The following is a 21,861-nucleotide window of genomic DNA, read 5'->3' on the forward strand; positions in this document are numbered from 1 at the left end:
CTTTGAAAAGGGGTATATTTGCATATTCATATATTTAGGATTTTAATTGGATAATAATTGTTTGTGGAAAAAATGTATCAGACGAACGTTAATATTACAAGCAGAGTATTTAAATATGCTTTAAACTATGTTTGCATGGGATCTTTAATAGTTCATATTATTTGAGGTGATGCCTGGCACAACTACTCTTGTATGTGTTGCACTGCGCATGAATGCCGTCACTTTTGGTAGAATTAAGCCACACTTTTGACCTCTTGGTCGACCTACTTCATCTTTTTAGCTGATATAAAGCTGGGTCTGTTTTCTAACTCTATAAACCCCTCTCTGGAAAAGGCTTGTTCTTTAATTTACTTATGTTTACTTATGTTACTATATGAGTAAGGTAGACAGACAATAACGAGTCTGGATAATTTTTTTCCTCTTTGGCTTGGCAGACGGCAACTAGCCCGGGTCGTGCAGCCAGCATGCTTATTGACTTATAGACTTGACACTAATGATATACATGGTACCCAATGAAACTCCACTCATAGCATATTGATTGACATAATGACGGTATTTTGACGGGTTACTTTGGATTTTTAGCATGTACAGCGGGTACAATAAGTATTGAACACGTCACCATTTTTCTCAGTAAATAGATTTCTAAAGGTGCAATTGACATGTAATGTTCACCAGATGTCGGTAACAAATCAAGTAATCCATACATACAAAGAAAACCAAACAAATAAGTTCAGAAATTAAGTTATGTGTAATAAAATGGAATGACACAGGGAAAAAGTATTGAACACATGAAGAAAGGGAGATGCAAAAAGGCATGGAAAGCCAAGACACCACCTGAAATCTATCAGTAATTAGAAAGCAATCCTGCCCCTTGTCAGTGCAAATTAATATCAGCTGGTTCAGTCCCAACTGATGGCCTATAAAAAGGTGTCTCACTACCAAGGTGTCACACAAGAAACATCTCATGATGGGTAAAAGCAAAGAGCTCTCTCAAGACCTTCGCAACCTTATTGTTGCAAACATACTGATGGCATTGGTTACAGAAGGATTTCTAAACTTCTGAATGTTCCAGTGAGCACTGTTGGGGCCATAATCCAGAGTGGAAAGAATATAATTTCACCATAAACCGGCCACGACCAGGTGCTCCTCGCAAGATTTCTGAGAGAGGAGTGAAAATAATTATCAGAAGAGTTGTCCAAGAGCCAAGGACTCCTTGTGGAGAGCTTCAGAAAGACCTGGAATCAGCAGGTACAATTGTTTCAAAGAAAACAATAAGTAATGCACTGAACCGCCGTGGCCTGTATGCACGCTCACCACGCAAGACTCCACTGCTGAAGAAAAAGCATGTTGAAGCTCGTTTAAAGTTTGCTGCACAACATTTAGACAAGCCTGTGAAATACTGGGAGAATATAGTCTGGTCAGATGAGACCGTAATTGAACTCTTTGGATGCCATAATACACACCATGTTTGGAGGTCAAATGGCACTGCACATCACCCCAAAAACACCATACCAACAGTGAAGTTTGGAGGTGGGAACATCATGGTGTGGGGCTGTTTTTCAGCATACGGCACTGGCAAACTTCATATAATTGAAGGAAGGATGAATGGAAAAATGTACCGAGACATGTACATTCTTGATAAAAATCTGCTGCCATCTAGCAGGATGATGAAGATGAAACGAGGGTGGACATTTCAGCAAGACAATGATCCCAAACACACAGCCAAGGAAACTCTCATAAAATAAAGCTGCTAGAATGGCCCAGCCAATCACCTGACTTGAATCCAATAGAAAATCAATGGAAAGAACTAAAGATCAGAGTTCATAGAAGAGGCCCACGGAACCTTCAAGATTTGAAGAATAAAGAAAATCACACCTGAGCAATGCATGCGACTAGTTTCTCCATACAGGAGGCGTCTTGAAGCTGTCATTACCAACAAAGGCTTTTGTACGAAGTATTAAATAAATTTCAGTAAGCGTGTTCAATACTTTTTCCCTGTGTCATTCCATTTTATTACACATAACTTATTTTCTGAACTTATTTGTTTGGTTTTCTTTGTAAGTATGGATTACTTGGGTTGATACCGACATATGGTGAAAATTTCATGTCAATAGCACCTTTAGAAATATATTTACTGAGAAAAATGGTGACGTGTTCAATACTTATTTTACCCGCTGTATATCCTTATATCAATCCCACATGGAAACAGAAATTCTGAAAAAAATACATGCTTCCCACATATAATGTGAATGCAGTGTTGAGTGATGCATAATATGACTATCTACAGTTGTTAGTTATGCGACACATCTTCAGGCATGAAAAAGTTCTTATCCAGGTACCACAGAAGAAACTTTACTGCCTCCACAGTCTTTTGATCTTCCCACACACAACAAACAAACAAACAAACAAACTCGCCTGAAAACAAAGATAAACACACACACTTGCAGACACAAGAAAACACACACCCTCCGTGAATACTCACACACACTTTGCAGACACTCACAGTTAAGTTGTGGGTAATGAGACCATCTTATACACTATTCAGACATGCACCAGCTCCTATCTATTTTCCGTACTTCCTGTTTTCCATAATTCATGTATCTCGCCTGCAGTGTCTCTTAAGGAAATGAGGGCAGACGAATAAAGTCTTCAGGTGGAGAAGCTGGTAAATATATTGGCAGTGGGGTGGCCTGCTGTTTAGAGAGAAGTCATCTTTTTGACCCGTGATGTGAGTTTAGCTTCATGTGTATGTGTTATGTCGTCAGCTTCAGACTGGTGCCTACACTTCTTCACTTTCTGTTTGTTGTTCTGCTCACAGCAATTATATGTATCAAACCAGTTTATTTTTAGATTCTCATTTGATACCACAAATATAATGTACATAAATAAAGTGTATATAATCTTATAAATTAGTCATTTTAATACAAGAAAAGTTAAAGGAGTCATATGCTCTTTTTCAGGTACTTGTATTTTGGGTTTCTAACATGTTTACATGCTTTAATGTTAACACATTACTTGTTTCATACTGTATAGTATACCTGTAGTCAAACTCCGTCTGAAACGTTCCGTTTTAGCACCTGTCTCTTTAAGCATCCATACTGAGAAAGCCTAATCTGCTCTGATTGGTCAGCGCTTTGCAGTCTTCCGTAGCGTCACTGTAGCCTGGTACTCACTGTGTGTGTCAACTACAGAGTTTGGCAGAACTCATATGGTTGACTGTATTTTGTGACATCACAACCTTACAGAAGTCCTGGAGACTTGTTTCAAGGCACAGTCTCTGCATACGAACTGTGTGTTCATATAGCGTTTTGATATTTTACCGTTTTGATATTTTACCGTATGTGTATAGCAGCTAGACCTGCTTTATTATCAGAAAACACACAATCTCACTTTCAGTATGGGACCTTAATCTTCTGTCTGTATGTAAATCCAGAGGCAAATTAAAATACAGGTAATGACTATCATGCTGATTGGCTGATGGCAGCCATGGGTTTTTAGCGGATATACACTCCTGTCTAGGAACATTTGGACTTTACAAATATGCAAGTCAGACTCATGAGTTATGGCCATTCAAATTTTCCTGGATTGGCCAGAGCTGATTGATTGATATGATTGACTTGATTGCCGATTGATATGTTTAAAGTCTATACTTAGAAGAAAAATATAAAGAGAAGCATTTACAAAATGTGTTTTACAAAAGACCCAAGCAAATGGACCAAAAAACAACAAAACATAAAAGGCTATCCTGTATAAAAGTGAAATTAGTCAGATTTTATGACAATCTTATATCTTGTAACTCATTCTTCAGCCTAAAACCTTAAGGCATGTATTGCGGCTCCACTTTGCTTCATAAAAGAGTGCGTTTGACCTAATTTACATTTTCACTCTAAGTTAAGCATCCTCTATTCTTCATCACTTTTCTGAATGTACTGTTGCTACTGCTCTAATTCGTTTTATCCCAGCATATCCTTAAGCGAGGCTCCGAGCCGAAGCAGTGATAATTACTAAAAAATCATCCCGTTTGATATCTCAGACACTTTTCCGATGACTCCAGGCAAAGCTCTCGTCAGAACGCAGAAGTACATCAGTGCGAGTACAAGAGCTCAAATTGATTCAGTGTGAGCAGTGAAAAAAAGGGCTGCTGCAATTAACCTGCAGGCACAAAACCATCTTTTGTATCGTTTATATAATGGTGAGCTTGATGCAAAGATGATGGCTCAGATTTTGAAACCGAAACAATAAGACAGGGCTCCACTGGGATACTGTACACAAACTGTTTGATTATGTTCATTGTTCTGTTGTAGGAAAATGAAGCCACATCTGCTGCTGTTTGTCAAAGTTTAGCGCCAAATCATTTTTCACTTTGTTAAAAAGTCAGACACATCACAGCTGATTGCACATGCTTTAACCACCAAGAATGATGAATGTTCACACTGAAGTTTCTTTATATTCTGATACAAAGAAGCAAAGGGAATGCGACTAACTCAGAGTAGAGATTAAGAAATGAATCGCCGCTCCCATTATCTGTCCTCTCTCTCTTTCTCTTGCTCATATATAACAGCCGCTGAGAGATACGGCGTTCAATACAGGAGATATGAGAGCAGCTATAGGAGGCAAGTTTGATTAATGAGCTGGTGCAAAGGAACGAGTATACTGTCTGTCAAATTGTCTCATTTGTATTTTGTATGCGTCCTGCATTGATGTGTGCATACGTGTGTGCCTGTGCAGGTGGTCTAGGGCATTTATTCAAATTAAAGAGGGAAACAGAGAGTGAGAGATGGATCGGGGAACGGGGGGATTAGCGGAGATGGCTTGGTGCAGAGCATTGTGGATGTTTTCCTCCGGCTAATCCCTGTGATTGATGACTCGGTTCCCTTAAGTCTCTGTGTTGGCTGCTGTGTCAATTACTCATTAATCCTTCTAAGTGTTTACTTAATTTGGAGACCTAAACTGCTTCTCTATGTCCAACAGTATGTGCATGTGCATTCTCACACACGTGGCAAGTACTCACAGGTCAGTAAGCCAGTGCAAAGAAAGTAGTTTCTGTTGATGTACTAGCCATTTGGATTTAAAATGGAACTTCTGGTATTTTGTTTACCTGGGTGTTATATTTTTGTTCAAAATGACTCTTGTTTATTCACTCAACGACATTGATTAAGGAGTACAAGCCTGTCAGAGCTTTTAGAAACACTTAACAGAAATAATCAAAAAGTTGAGTCTAACTGAAAGTTAACAGAGAAAATAGTCCCTGGAGTTCTTTGTAGCTGTTGTAGAAAATGATACACCATATCAGTTTTACCTGCTGGTCCAGTTTACTTACCTGCCCTATTCATTCACATTTACCAGCCAAAACAGCTAAGCTGGTATTTTTTGCACCTTATAAGTCTGTGTCGTCATGGCAAAAGGTTGTCCTGGAGACACTAGCAGGAACTAGAAGAAGATTTGAGTACCTAGCCAGGTGTTTCTGTCTGTCTGTGGATGCATTTTGTTACCGTCATAGCATCACAACTGTATGCAGTCTCGTGTATATGGGTATATATAATATATATCATATTCACATTGACTTCATGTACGGAGCAAAATGGTCCCAGAGTGGCTGATGAAAGCTATTGAAGTCCAGTTCAACTGATAAAGATAGTCGGCCTCTAGTTTGCATCCGCATCAGATGACCAGTGTAGGAATTCTAAGCCGTTTATATCATAATAATGTAATTTGAGGGGACAATTATATAGTTGTATATGATATATCTGCCGCCGATGTTCTGCCATGCCGTTACTGCAGCCAGCTTTTATTTCCTGGTTTCTTCGATTTGATAATTGACCTGCTGCAGTTTAAAAGGTTCTACGACTCCCAAACTGTTCACCCAAAGTGTTTGTTAACACCCCCAGGTTAATATGCTAGCACTTTGAATTGTGAATGTAATCATAATGTTTATTTCGATCTTTAAGTTCAGTGAAACACATAGCACAATAATGAAGCTTAAACCCCCCCTAGCCACTGTATAATTCCAGATCTAATGTGCCAAACAATAAAAACATATTGTTGTTGTAATGTATTCTGACTGCACTGTGTGCTGTGAGACTGGCACGTTGTGGTTCTGCTTGACAGAGCGACACGTGCAAACTGAACCGATGTGATTCTTCACATTTCTTCTTTGCTCCCGCTCAGTGTCAGGATAACACTTCATCGACAGTCTCACAGGCACGATCTCTGCCTACAGCACTCTTTGCCTTTACCCCCCCGAAGGCACACATACATTCAGCTGACAGATGGATCGGACTTTGAAAATTGTGCCAACGCTGCACAGCATCGATGGCTATATGATCCATTCACACCGCTGACAGATCCGCTTGCCTCCCAGCCACACTCCGATTTCCAACAAGCCATCGAACAAACATTCTAGTTTTGTTACAGTTCATTCGTTCTCCAGAGCCCGCCGAGCGTGTCGGCGCTGCTAGCTGCTGTAATTGGACAAACCCACAATGCAGCAGTGCCGACAAAGAGTAATGAGACCTTTTAATCTCCCGACCCTTTTTAAGCTAATATGAATACGAGATGACTTACTCTCTCCGTCTTCCTCCTGTGCTCCGCTGAGTACAAAAAGAGCCAAAGGGACATCACCCATGTGTGTAGGTTTCTTAGATATTTTGACTTTGATTTAACAGCTCAAGGTTGTTGATATTAGTGCCAGAAAATCCAAATTGGGGCAAAAAGTTTCACTATGTGCAGCAAAAGGCAAGCCCCATAAGAGAATGGGAAAACCTAGGAGGACACCTGTAAATCATATACATCACATCCATACGCTTAAACGTCGCAAAGGAGCAGTCATTTTCAATAATGCCACCAACTCACACATTAGAAGTTGAATTTGCTAATAGTCCTTTACTTTTTATGCAACGAAAAAAAGATCACTTCATATGATTAGAGAGAAGCTGTGTTTTCATACTTTATTACAGTCTTCAAAGAATTTTGGGAGCTGCGTCTCATGGCCATTACACCTCTTTCACCCACATGGATTTAAAGTTGCAAGTCTCGCTCTCGTCTCTCCAACAAGCCGGGAGCCTGCATGCTTGTGTTGAGCACTTAATTTAAATGCTCCCAGTCGCTTGTTTCAGTGGTAGAAAATGAGGATTATCAGCTTTTCCTCCATCAAGTTCTTCTCCGTTGTTGAGTTGAAGTAGAAAACTATTTTCTCGAAGGAATCACAAACAGGCTGGATTAGTAGTTGCTCTCGCGCTTTTGTTTTTCTCTGAACATCAAGTTGAACCTTTCTCTTGTTGCCCTGCTTGGGGCCTTTTGAGTCTTAAAGTAGTGCTGGGTGGCTTCAAAAAGGTTCAATTCACATTGAATGGAATCCTCTCCAGTGCTCGAGTCTGTATGTGTGAACAGGGAAAAAGAGGATGTTCCTGCACTTCTGCAATTTGCTGCAGCATTCAGCCGTAATAAGTCTGTGTGTGTGTGTGTGTGTGTGTGTGTGTGTGTGTGTGTGTGTGTGTGTGTGTGTGTGTGTGTGTGTGTGTGTGTGTGTGTGTGTGTGTGTGTGAGTTGTGTGATTATCTGTGTTTTTGTTTTGCCATCTTGCGGAGCATTCAGTCGGAATAAATTAATTCAGATGCTGCTCACTTTCCCAGGTATTCATTATGTCTTCCCATTGAATTTATGATTTTACTGAAGATATCAGAATAAGTATGTTTTCAAATCCTATTGTACATGCTTACATTTTCCACCGAGAAGCAGGCTGCTTTGGGTTTGATTGTTTAGTAAGAGATTGGAATTAGGACAATCTGTATTTTGCTGCAGTGTAATTTGTAAAGGCTCTTCTGCAGTGATATAATCATCATCTTCCCATAGAAATATCACTGGTGCGTTCGTGTGAAACATCTTTCCTGACAGCAGCAAATAAAAAGGGTTAAAGGCAATCTGCCTGGCTGCTTTCTGGTTTCCCGTGCTTTGTGTTTCTATCCCCTCTCATACATCTATATGTGTGCTAGCAGGTTGGTGCGGTGTTTGTTGGTGTCTGTGTGACCGTGTGACCGTGTACAGAGATTGAACGCTTTGATGAACCCGCGTTCACCTGTGCTTTGTGTGTGTGTTCACAGCATCTTATCAGCATGTGCAATTAGCTGGAACAATTAGCGTTGAGTGGTTTCAACTCAGCAGCCAGATCATCTGCCAGCACCAAAGAAGAACTGCTTTTAACAGACGACTGGTGGATCGCTTTCTCCTGCTCTCATGAATCCACCTGTCCAAACCAAAACCTCATCCGAACCCTCATGAAAGCACAGACTTTTTGTTTGTGTATTGGACACAAGGGTTTTAATCCATGTACACATTTAGATAGACACTCCCATGGGCAATTTTCAGCCCTTCCAGCACATTATTTGATGTTCAAATAGTCACAGTGTAGTCACAACACATATGCATATTAGCACATGACATCTTGGTATGATACTTTTAACTTTTTGAGATTTCACTACTCCGCTTGAAAATAGTTTACAATACCATTGGGGCCATTTAATACAGACTCTTTACATAACTAGGGGTTATGGTGGTTATGGTGGAATCCCTCATGTCTCATAAGTCAATTCTTGCTCTGTAGCTCTACTCTGCAATTTGCCAGGTACCTTTTAAATCTCCTACAGTATGCCGACATGCATTTCTAAGCAATGAAACTGGATGGATTCCACAATCGGGTTTTGTGCAGTCAGCTCTTGTGTATAAAATGGATTACCAGGACTCTCATGAGAGCGTATTGTTTATTTACGCGGCATCATCTGAAAGCAGTTTACCTGCCGTTGACATTTCCCATTATGCTCGGGTATATATTCCATTATTTTTCCAGCTATGTTTGTTCAGTTTGAAATCAGGGCCCAGCCTCATCAGCCCAGTGTCACAATCAGCACTTTCCCCCAGGGAGGCCGCATTAGGACCACTGCTCTACGGCTCCTTAGTCCATCACCACTGTTCTTTATTCACAGAATGGAGCAGCTTGTTAAACCCACTGCCCTCCCTCCATCGCCTCCATTACCCTCCATCTTTGTTTTTCTCAGTGTGTATCTTGTTTCCCTAAATCTCTGCACGCCTGCTTCTCATTCCACCAAAACACTGTCGCTACATTTCTAAGACCAGCATGCACCATCATAAGCTCTGTTTGGAACTATAAATCAAATGATGCTCTGTAGCTGATTGGCCAAGTGTCCAAGGGAGAAGCCAATGTGCTTGGATCAAACAATCACTAAATAAAAACAAAAACACCAGAGTCATTTAGAGCTCCTTGAGATTGTGCTGCAGTGTAATTTGTAAAGGCTCTTCTGCAGTGATATCATCATCATCATCCCATAGAAATGTCCATCCTCCACTATATCAACTAATCTCTACATAGTTACAGCTGTGTCCCAGTTCCATGATAGCAGTCTACAGTATGTACTACATAGATCACATTCAACCTGTTCCTATTGCAAACACGTCAAACACCCAACCTTGATCGGCACCAAGGCCCCCTTTAGCCTCTGCATGAGACGATATGGAGAAAATCATATATCATGATATTTTTAACCGAATACCTCGATATTGATATTGCAACAATATTGTACGGTTGATCAATTGTGCTTTCATAAAATGTACACAATGAGATTTGGGATAAATAATCATCAGTAATGTGTATGTCATGACTAAGTGGGTAAAGGCAAATAATGAAACAACTATAACAATCTGGTATATTGAGAAAATTACATCACTTTACTGTAATGTAGACAACACTTCAGATTACAAGGCCACTGCAGTGTGCCCGCTCATGTGTTGCTGATATTATATTTATATTACAATACTAAGATATCCAACATCTAAGACAATAGCTAGTCTCATAATATTTAATACATTACATTGTGTATTTTGAGAACTTCCTATAACTATTTTTTTTAAAAGAAATGCCACTTTTGTTTCCTTTTTTTTCACAATGTTCAGTCTGCACACAGTGTGATCCTGATTGCATTTTGATTCCCAGGACCTCCTGGTGATATTTGATGGCTCAGAGGGATGGGACACATGTCATCGGGCTGGTGACGTGCATTGTTCATATCAAGGAGAAAGCCTTTGACATTACTGCTGTCACAATTTTGACACAATAATAAAATCATGAAGACATGCAATCTTCCTTTTGACTTCCCACTGTTTGTGATACTGTGTGCCTTCCTGGATGCAGATATTTCTCTTACATATGGTTGTATCCTCTCTCTCTCTGTGTGAGTTAGGGCTTCTACAGTGTGCCTACCCATGTGTTGCTGAATTTATTTTTTATCTACACCTCTGCATTGATGGGGCCAATAAAGAGGGGAGGAGGTGGAAGAGGGAGGGGGTGATGACAGGCATTTTGCTCCAGTCAGTGATCTTCAGTGCTGACAGGGTTTTGTTGCCTCAGAATTGAAGTTATTATCTCTGAACACAAATCAGGATTGTGAAATTGATTCAGCTGGATCGCTGTGCTCAAGGAGACGGGACTCCACTGCAATCTGCAGCGCAGTGACAAGTAATAATTTGAGTTGTTGCTTGCAGCACATGTTAGACATTCCAACAGGAGCATTTAGTAGTTGCTTGCAAGTATTGTCAGAAGAAGACAGATAAGGGGAGATTTATGTTAGGGTAAGCCTAATTTTTGGTTCACTGAAGAAGAGAATTGAGTTATATTGAATTTGGTAGAGAACACCGAGCTACCTTGAGAAGTCTTTTCACTAACTGGACACACGGAGTCAGCAGAAAGGACTTCTGGAGCTATCATGGTTTGACCTTTTGAGATTTTCACGGTCCACCGGTACCGGTACCGTGAAAAACACCGGTAATCCGGCACACCGGTATACAGGAGGATGAGCCGTCCAGTGAAACATCCGTGAAAACATCATGACATTACGTCACTGCACCGCTACTGTGACAAACACGAAACGTTAAATAAAGATAATAAAACATTAAATAAAGATAATAAAACATTAAATAAAGAGAATGAAACATTAAATAAAGATAATGAAAAATTAAATAAAGAAAATGAAACATTAAATAAAGACATTAAAACATTAAATAAAGATAATGAAAAATTAAATAAAGAGAATAAAAGATTAAATAAAGATAATAGATGATATTGCAGCCTTCGTGGCATCAATTTAAGATCTTAAAAATAAGAACTTGAAAATTTAAATATATACACATATATATATATATATATATATATATATATATATATATATATATATATATATATATTATATGTTTTATATGTATGAACAAATGTCTCAATAAAGTTATTGAATTTAAAAAAAAAAAAAAAAAAAAAAAAAAAAAAAAAAAAAAAAAAAAAATCTACCCGGCATGCAATGCGCGGTGATCGCCGGAACCTATTTCCCGGTCACCGGGATTCTACCGGGACCTCTCCTCTAGCTCCCAGACGGCTCAACCTCCTCTAGCTATGCTAGCTATAGGAGGTTGAGCCGGTCGGTCCACCGGTACCGGTACCGTGAAAAACACCGGTAATCCGGCACACCGGTATACAGGAGGATGAGCCGTCCAGTGAAACATCCGTGAAAACATCATGACATTACGTCACTGCACCGCTACTGTGACAAACACGAAACGTTAAATAAAGATAATAAAACATTAAATAAAGATAATAAAACATTAAATAAAGAGAATGAAACATTAAATAAAGATAATGAAAAATTAAATAAAGAAAATGAAACATTAAATAAAGACATTAAAACATTAAATAAAGATAATGAAAAATTAAATAAAGAGAATAAAAGATTAAATAAAGATAATAGATGATATTGCAGCCTTCGTGGCATCAATTTAAGATCTTAAAAATAAGAACTTGAAAATTTAAATATATACATATATATATATATATATATATATATATATATATATATATATATATATATATATATATATATATATATAATAAATATATTGTGTTTTATATGTATGAACAAATGTCTCAATAAAGTTATTGAATTTAAAAAAAAAAAAAAAAAAAATCTACCCGGCATGCAATGCGCGGTGATCGCCGGAACCTATTTCCCGGTCACCGGGATTCTACCGGGACCTCTCCTCTAGCTCCCAGACGGCTCAACCTCCTCCTCTAGCTATGCTAGCTATAGGAGGTTGAGCCGGTCGGTCCACCGGTACCGGTACCGTGAAAAACACCGGTAATCCGGCACACCGGTATACAGGAGGATGAGCCGTCCAGTGAAACATCCGTGAAAACATCATGACATTACGTCACTGCACCGCTACTGTGACAAACACGTTAAATAAAGATTAAATAAAGATAATAAAACATTAAATAAAGATAATTAAAACATTAAATAAAGAGAATGAAAAATTAAATAAAGAAAATGAAACATTAAATAAAGACATTAAAACATTAAATAAAGATAATGAAAAATTAAATAAAGAGAATAAAACATTAAATAAAGATAATAGATGATATTGCAGCCTTCGTGGCATCAATTTAAGATCTTAAAAATAAGAACTTGAAAATTTAAATATATACATTTATATATATAAATATATTGTGTTTTATATGTATGAACAAATGTCTCAATAAAGTTATTGAATTTAAAAAAATAAATAAATAAATCTACCCGGCATGCAATGCGCGGTGATCGCCGGTGAACGAACCTATTTCCATCCTGGTGCTCCGGTCACCGGGATTCTACCGGGACGGCTCCTCTAGCTCCCTCTAGCTCCCGTTCAAACTCAAGGCTATCAGTCACGCAGTAGAACATGGGAATAGAGCAGCTGCGGGAGAATTCAACGTTAATGAATCAATGGTACGGAAGTGGAGGAAGTTTGACTGACTGACTGTTTTGTTTCGCTTAATGCGCCTTATAGTCCGGAGCGCCTTATATATGAAAAAAGATCGAAAATAGACCATTCATTGACAGTGCGCCTTATAATCCAGTGCGCCCTATAGTGCGGAAAATACGGTACTATACAAATCCCAACACCAGTCCCTTGAGGGGCATTGAAATAGTCATTAAAATTACATGTTACAGTTTATCAAAAACAAGAACAACCAGCCATGACAATACTAAGATAAATTAAACTAATTGCAAAACATTTTTAAAATTGCCTTAAGTGCACAAATAATGTTGTTTAATGATTACCGTTCTGGCCAAGTTTTAACCTGAACCTGAACTCCTGAACCTGCTTTGAGCTGGCAGGTTGGGAATTCCAAAGAGTTGTGCCTTTAACTGAGAATGTAGTTAGTGCAAAAAGCAGTACACAGCAGTTTTTAAATCTGCAGTGTTTGTTATCATTTCTAGTCTCGAATGAAACTCAAGGTTTGTGGTGCACAAGGATAGTTTGATCATTAAGAGCTTCAACCCCATTCGGTCTGATTTCTCCAGACCAGCGGGCACATGGTAACACATTGATCTGCAGTGGGGTTGCACATACTGCGAGCTATCAGAAGGCAATGAGCCACAGCCAACAGCAATTTTCAGTGGATATGTGTCAGAAATGTGTTTGTTGTGTGTGCGTGTGCGTGCGTGTGTGTTTGTGTGTGTGTGTGTGTGTGTGTGTGGGGGGGGGTTCATTTGGGTTTTTTGCAGTTAGAAGCACTGCAAAAATTGGTTGCTTCTTTGTAATCTTTCATTTTCTCCCAAGTTTATTGTGTTCTACTTTATTCACTGCTCCAACCTCACACTGTGTGTGTACCATTGGATTTATGTTGCGTATTATATGGCCTCAGACAATCTAATTAAATTGATTGAAGATTTTTGGGTACTGTTTACTGTTTTCTTTTTTGAACTTGTTTGTTTTGAAAAACACGTTTTGTTTTACTTGTGTTTATAACGTGGTTCACCTCTCCTCTCCTCTCCTCTCCTCTCCTCTCCTCAGGTGCTTAAGGGCAGTAAAAAGCTTTGCCTCTCTGTGCGTTCAGTCGGGCGGATTCCAGGTGGCTATGTTACCAACCATGTTTATACCTGGGTTGACCCTCAGGGTCGGAGTGTGTCCCCTCCTCCTGACCTGCCTGAGCATCGGAGCGCCACGCTGAGAAGAACTGACAGCCAGCGACGCAGCAACATGCAGCTACTGCAGGAGGGAGACGAGAAGAAGGTGAGGCTTTACATGATAAACACAACACTTGAGTGCTGGAATCATGGAGCAGAGTTTCTGTTGTCTACCTTAACACAAACCTCTGTTGTACCTTTAATGGAATACTATCAGGGGATAAGTAAAATATTAATATTCTGAATACCATATTCAAAGAACTGTGTTTCATAATCATCATTTAAATATTTTATAGGTGGCCATGACATTGATTTGTTTAAAACATTTATTTTCCCTTACAGCCATTATGCACAGTTTCTGTTTGCAAAAAAATACAATACCAATATTTTGGCTGCATGAATAGTTTCTTGAATTTCTCTTAAACTCTAAGAGTTTATGCTAAAATATCTAAAATCAAATATTCATGACCAATGTAAAAAAGGCAAGCTAAATTCAGCCGAGCTAAAGTAAGCAACAAAATCTAAAAGTGTTTGATCCATAAATCATAATTTCCATGAAACATATTTGAAAAGAAAAACATATCCAACTTCACCAACAAAAGTTTTGATGTTGTAACAGGCATCATGCTGTGAGCCTTAAAACTGAGAAAAGGATTATGACTTCTCTGTTTACATACAGCTGTCGTTTTTTTTCATCTGCTAATGAAGTCCTCTCTGCTGTTTCTTTGGACTCTGAACTCCACCCTACTCAACTCTGTCATATTTACTCCTCGCACTCATCATAATTTCTCCTAAATTACCCATCAAAACCAGTCCCTGAATATACTGTATTTGAGGTAAGAAATAGGTCATGCAATTATATTTGCATCGCCCATATTGGCTGTGAAAGAGTTGAAGTAGTTTGGATTGCAACCAAATCACATTATCAACGGAGTCCAACGTTTGTGTCCAGGGTGACTTTGATGGAAGTCAGGAGGAGTAAAAGTGAATTATAACTGTAAAACTCAGTAATGGAAAAAGATGATAGACAGGGAAGAAAAAAATCAAATAGTTAAACAATAACAGTAATTGGACCTTCAGTGCCACAGAACCCCACCCTCTCACCACCTGGCGACCTGCAGGGAAGGAGCTGTCAGAGCTGTTTGAAAGATTTATTACGCTAGAACTTTCAATTTTTCAGCAGCTGAGAGCCACCCATTAATCTTTTTACTGCTTCAGCTCCATTAATACAGGCTGTAATTAGTGCCATGTAGATAACATTTAGAAAACATTATTAAAGGGTCTAGTAGATAATTTGACTGTTTTCCCTTCTTTGAGCTTTAAAAGAGAAATTATAATATTAAGGTTCCTTCAAAGATCATTGAGATAAGACAGGTAAAGCTACTTGTCTCAGTACACGCAGTGCTCTAATAATATTGAACTATAATTCATGAGTCCCTCTTGTGATTACATACAATTGTGTTTGTCCAACCAAAGGCTCAATGAATTCCATTGCTTACAAAACAGAGACACCAGACCACTGGGAGTCCTTCTAGAGACGAAGAGCATATTGAAGTGATTCCATGAAAACAGCTGATGACAAAAACACTATGAGCCCATAAGTGCTGCCAATAAGAGTAGGATGAGTCTGGTAATTAAAACCATGTGGTACATAAATGTCACAGAGAGTATGAATGCCTCCATATTCTCAGTGAGCAAAGGTGGCTGGCTTACCTCCAATAAGCAGACAGTTTTTATTTAAAAAAGAAGAGCTGCAGCTCCATATGCTTTGACTGATTCCTGAGCCAGATGCCAAACCTACACCGGCTGGAAAGTAACAGGAGTGAAGCTGACATTGTTTGATAGAGATATTTGCATATGTGTCATTTTGTGGTTGCCAAGGTGTTACTGATTCGGCTTTTCAATCTTGGCGAAAGACGTCTGCATTAGGATCAAACCAAGTAATCAAGGGCCTCATTGTGATGGAGGAAAATGTACAATTTAAAGTTTGGCACGGCTAAACCACTGCTGAGCCTCTCTCAGCGGACAGAGTAAACTTTGTTGTGTGCTCTCTGCTTTCAAAATAAAATATTTTTGAAAATTGAAGTTAAGGTCATCAAAGTAACCAGTGAAAGATGGAGGAAGCACACATCTTTCAAACTGACGCCCGGGTAATAAATGTATTTTGAACTTGATATTAATATTTAAAAAGTTTTGGTTTGGGCAGTCGAGGAATCTCAAGTAAACGTTTGGAAATCATCAGCATGTAATGTTGTGTGCCATGAAGAGAGATGGCTCTGACATTAGAAGATTACCGAATTAAGTTAGCTAAGGGCTCAAGGGCCAGAACAAATAGCTGCAGAGTTAAGGGACACCCTTGATGAGATGACCCAGAGGCACCAAACAAAGAAGAGCAGATTATACTTGATGGAGTCACTGCCAGTGGGTTAGAATAAAGCTGTTTTATCAGACAAATGAACCCTTCATCAAACCCTATAGCCCCCGGAACATGGGGAATAGGCTTTCATAGATCAAGACATGAGACAGCAGCCGGGAGGTCAAAATATATATAGTTATATCTTTACATGCCAAGTGCAGTTCCTAGTTTTACGTCCTGCTTGTCAGAGTCACCCTCAGTGAGATAGTTCAGCTCCACTCTACTGTTAAATATATCACATTTTTATTTGAAAAGTTATGTCTGATTTGTGCCGAATTGGGAATTGTTGGAATGGATTTAGCCATTAATGTGTTTGGGTTCACTCCTTAATCTAATAGGTGGATTATGAGCAAATAGCTTGATCACCGAGTTGTTGTTGTGCACTAGCACTACCTGAAACATATTATAGATGGATTTTAAAAGTAGTGTAAAAGGTGTCTCACCATTATCTGAAGCACAGCCTGTTAACGCTAAACACAAAGCTGTGTGTCCTCCAGACAAGGGAAACAGTTTGGATGTAAATGTCAGAGGTACCTTGCTGGATGGATTCCATTTCAACTCCTTTCCAACCAGTTAAATCCTGCAGCGCTTACTCTGGTCCTTTTGCTTTCAAACAATATAATTTGATGTCTCCATACATAATTTATTTTAATGATAATGTCCTTTAATTCAAATTCAAAGGCTGTTTAGATAGGTAGAGAGCTTTCTATGTTCAAATGCAGTACATAATTAAATAACTTAATTTAAAAGGCATTTCTACAAAGGCAGAAACTGTGTCAATTTGGCACAGTCATGTATATCCTGACATGGGTGCATTATGATTAGTATGGTTGCATTATGATTAGTATGGTTTGTTGGCTATTTGAATTCAAACAGTGTCAGATATCGCCCGCTTCACACGGATGAGCGTTGTAAACAAACTGATTGTCCAATTCAAACATTGGTCCAATCAGAATAGATTGAGCCTCCTCATCAGTGGCTCTGAGTCACCACATTGAAGTGGCTCCTGAAACTCTCTATTTTCTATTTCACGTCTCCATTTTCAGTGTGAGAAAAAGCCTGACACCAGGGGTGAGTCTGACAGCCTGTCAAGAAACGCAATTGAGACTGCAACAAGTTCTTTAAAATGTTGATATTAAAGTATTGTCTGGTTCACATCATTTTTTTTCGATATTTAACCCCCATTCATGTATCTGCCTTTGATAGGTCAACTTGGTTTTGGATGACGGCCGCTCCCTGGGTCTGATGATCCGAGGGGGAGCAGAATATGCTCTGGGTATTTACATCACCGGAGCGGACCAGGGATCAGCAGCAGAGTGTGGAGGACTCAAGGTATCACTTTAATCTCTCACTCGCTGTCTCAAACACACACACACTGTCTCACTTTGATCTGACATATGAAACCTGTGATATTTCAGATGAGATTTTAGTTATTGTCATGCTTTGGTCTTTGAAAGTGTGCATAAAGGTGACACCATACACACACCAGCTCAACCATATTTAGCCTTCTTATTCTGAGGCCTCTCACTGCACTGCTGCTCACACAGTTTTGGTGCCTGATTACACGTTTGGTCACAATATGAGACCAAAAAAATTGTGAAATCCAGCAATCACAGTTTCCACAGATTCCAAGATGACATCTTCAAATGTCTTGTTTTGTCTGACCGAATGTCCAAAAGGAAAACCAGAAAATTTGGATCCAGAGCAGAAGCTGTGAATTGAAGCATTTTCGCTTAAAAATCAATTAACTAATAAGTTGTTGATTACTTCTCTGTCAATAAACTAATCATTTAAGATCTATAACAACCTGTAATACGTCTTCAAAATAACTAATTGCAAGTTATGAGCAATAAGCTATGAAATTTTGCTAATTCAACATGCACACTTAAATTGTTATCAGAACTCGTAACCTTTTGTAGTGACTATAATTGTTCTGTTTTATTTGACAAAAGCATTGATTCCTGAGAGGGAAGACATCCCTTTTACCTGCTATCCTTGCAGAGGGTCGGGTACAGAGCAGCTGGTGGGGATTTAATGTAGGACATTAAAAGTGATAAAGATCCTTAAGGGATCCGGCTGTATCAGCACCAGCCCGTCTGTGATCGCTATCAGAGGGACGCCTACGGAATGCTCTGTCTAGAAAATAGGCATCTCTGAGCAGTAAGGAAGTTCCCTTTAAGATATTTTTCTGTCACATTGACATGACAACAAAGGAAGTTATTCCAATATGCCACTACTTGGGCAATTCTCTTGTCAAGTTGCTATTCCCCTTCTTCTTCACCACATGGGCTGTCAAAAATAATTGCTTTAAGGCGTTTGAAGAAATTAGGAAGTAACATATGCTGTTTGTTGAACACATTTTGCTGTAACTAAACTCACATTGATTCGGCATTAAGTCATAAAAGAAAACAATGTTGTAGTGAAACAGCTAATGCCTTTTAAAGACTTTCACCATTTAATCTGAATAATGGTAGTGTTCCCTGGGAGACGAGGCAGTTGGTGATGAAGAAATTAATGAATGAATGAAGGATTTTCAAAAACTTCAGTAATGAGCTGAGGAGATATTTTTTTAAGGATTGTTATTTTAGAACAGAATTACAGTGTGGTATTTTCTAACTAATTTCAGTATCCTCCAGATACTGTAAATCTCAAAAGCAGTCTTATGTCATCATTCTGGGGACTTTATCAAAGACAATAGATGTTTTCAGTTTAGCTAGAATAATGTTCGACACATCCCAAGAAGCTGTAAGTCAGTAACAGTGGGTGGGAGCTGAGAAAAATATTCTGACATCATGGTGATGCAGGGCAACATTCATTGTGTTCACTCACATTTAAATAGCCAGGACAATTTATTAATGACATTTTACAACACTTTTAGAATGTTTAAAAGACTGATCAAATGCTGATACCGCCAGCGTTGTACCCGTTCATATGAGACCGCCGTTGTTTGTCACTGTTAACGGAGACTTCAGTCTGCAGTTTATTTTACGTAAGACTTCATGATCGAAAAACGTTTTCATATCACGTCTCAACACTTTTTTGCTCCCTCTCTTGCTTTCTTTCTGTTTCTGTTTCTTAAGTTATGTACTGCCTGGATTTAACTCACTCCATCGGTCTGCCTGACACATATAGCTGATGTTCATATCAGCTATATGTTTTGAAATGCGTGACAGATAGACAGAACATACCGACCTAATTTGGGTACATTTTCAGGTATCCTCAGAATGCACAGCCGCCGTTGGTTTTGCTCACAAATGAGTGTTTGTCACGCTGACATGGCAACAGAAGGAGAGTGAGGATGGACGTCTCCTCCCAGGAGCCCTTCATCTCACACCTGTTAGTGATCACCCTGTCAACCAGCCAATTACACAGGCACCTATTATAGAGCCCACACAGGCGTACACACTCAGCACAGCAGCATCTTGATGTGGAGGGTTGTTAGCAACCAGAAAAAAAGAGCAGACAGGAAAGACAGGAGAAAAGGTTTTAATATCCTGTGATATTCTTTATTTATTTTTATGCTTCTGCTTCCCCCCCTGAAGTTATTTTCTTTATTTCATATGCATGAACTACTTAACATTGCCTCTTGTGCTGTGATGTGCATTTTAAGGAATGTGTTTTGGAAACTCTCGAGCCTGAGTTTACAGACCTCAAATAGCTTCTATTTTTTGTGCCCCAATTTCCTCGCCTTTTCTCTGTTTTGGTGCCGGGCAGCTCAGTATTTGGAGTGGAATTTTGTCATTTGGAAATACTGGAATGAATACAAGCCAGTAGAGTTTCCAGTTCAAAGACTTGGGTTCAGTTTAGGAGAAACAAATATCTTAATAAAGCACATTTCACTGCCTGTTCTGATGCGTTTCGCACCTTTTGTTGCTTTGAGTGATCCTCCAGTAGATGCTTTAGGGTTGTAAATCACAAGATTCCTCTTGATGCGATATTATATCAATTCTTTGGACAATTAAATGATATTTGTTGAAATCACAAAGTCTGCTAAAGTAAAATTTCAATTTGAGTCAATTAATTTACCAGAGATTGATATGAGCCGATATCATATATCAGTTACATTTATAGCATCTCTGAAAAAGCAACGAAAATATGATTTGACAATTTTATTATTGGGCTTTTGCCAGAAATTTTCTTCGGTGTTTTTTTAATAAAAATAATGTTGTTGTTGGAGGTCTGGTTGTTGGTCAAAGCTGGTTCGCAGCTTGTGACTAAAATGAGAATGGCTGGTTTACCTAAGTGGTCAGTCCACCTTAAGTATTCCTGGGCCAAAGTTGTCGCTTTGGAGCTAACCCCCATCATTTTAATCAGCAGGTGGTAAGCGACACATAGGAACTCGGTTTGTGTCTTGAGAAATTGTACCGTTTATAATCACAGTCACGCCCACACCCGCTAATGTTGCCAACCACTTGGATGTAAATGCAGAAACAGACGTACCATGGTAATTTCAAAGTAAAGGTGTGTCGTAAAGATGTTGATATGTATCAATGTGTTCAGCTGCATCGCTTATATTTGATAATTGAATCGCTACATCAAACCCAATCAATGGAGCGTTAAACCCCTAGTAGATGCCTGGCTTTACAGGCAGGGCCAAATCCCTGGCGCCGTCTCGCCAGAGCGAGGTGGAGGTTGAGAAGGACGAGGAAAGAAAGCACAGCCATGGGCGATCTCACACATTCAAGCACAGACACAGATTGTGTGTGTGTGTGTGTGTGTGTGTGTGTGTGTGTGTGTGTGTGTGTGTGTGTGTGTGTGTGTGTGTGTGTGTGTGTGTGTGTGTGTGTGTGTGTGTGTGTGTGTGTGTGTGTGTGTGTGTGTGTGTGCGTGCACACCCGCTCAGGTAGGCAACAAATGGGTGAGACACACAAATGCTAAACCAAAGGTCAAAGTATTTAAAACTCTAGGCCGGTCATTAAAATGGGTCAGTAACATACCTTTTAGAATATATCATATCTCCTAGGAGTTAATTATTCTATATAACCCTCTGTGTTGAGACCAGCAGTACGGTCACTGGTCTTTCTGCAATTGTTAATGCCCGAGGCAAGATCTTTAAAATATGTGCACTGTAAACAATGTCCTTCAGGATATTCAGAAAATGCACTGGAATTAATATTATATTAGATTTGGATTTCAGAATCCAAGACCCAAGAAGAAAATGTCTGTAAATCACATTAATGGACTTTTACTTTTCACACCAGCTCATTTGACGCTTGCCATCGTGTTTGTTTGAACACATGATGTGAACACTAGCTTCTTAATTTAATATAATTACAATTCCCCACAAAATTGCTATACATTTATTGAAGCATGATGATGAAGATTTGGAATTGATATGAAAAGGCCCTCATTAAATCAAAGTATGAATACTTTGATGAAAGGTGTTCTTTTTTTCTGAATCTTTGAAGTTGAAGAACATTACTAGCATTCACAAGGACATCA

General features: G+C 39.0%; 1 protein-coding gene across 1 annotated transcript in view; it reads left to right on the top strand.

The window, feature by feature from the left end:
• The window catches only part of whrna (whirlin a), a 125,457-nt gene that overhangs the window by 43,361 nt on the left and 60,235 nt on the right, over nucleotides 1-21,861 (top strand). The window contains exons 3-4 of the mRNA XM_054612898.1: nucleotides 13,891-14,109; nucleotides 17,626-17,751. Coding sequence (XP_054468873.1) covers nucleotides 13,891-14,109; nucleotides 17,626-17,751 — 345 coding nt within the window. The remainder of the gene's footprint in view (nucleotides 1-13,890; nucleotides 14,110-17,625; nucleotides 17,752-21,861) is intronic.

This window comes from Anoplopoma fimbria, chromosome 14, assembly GCF_027596085.1.
Source record: "Anoplopoma fimbria isolate UVic2021 breed Golden Eagle Sablefish chromosome 14, Afim_UVic_2022, whole genome shotgun sequence".
NCBI lineage: Eukaryota > Metazoa > Chordata > Actinopteri > Perciformes > Anoplopomatidae > Anoplopoma > Anoplopoma fimbria.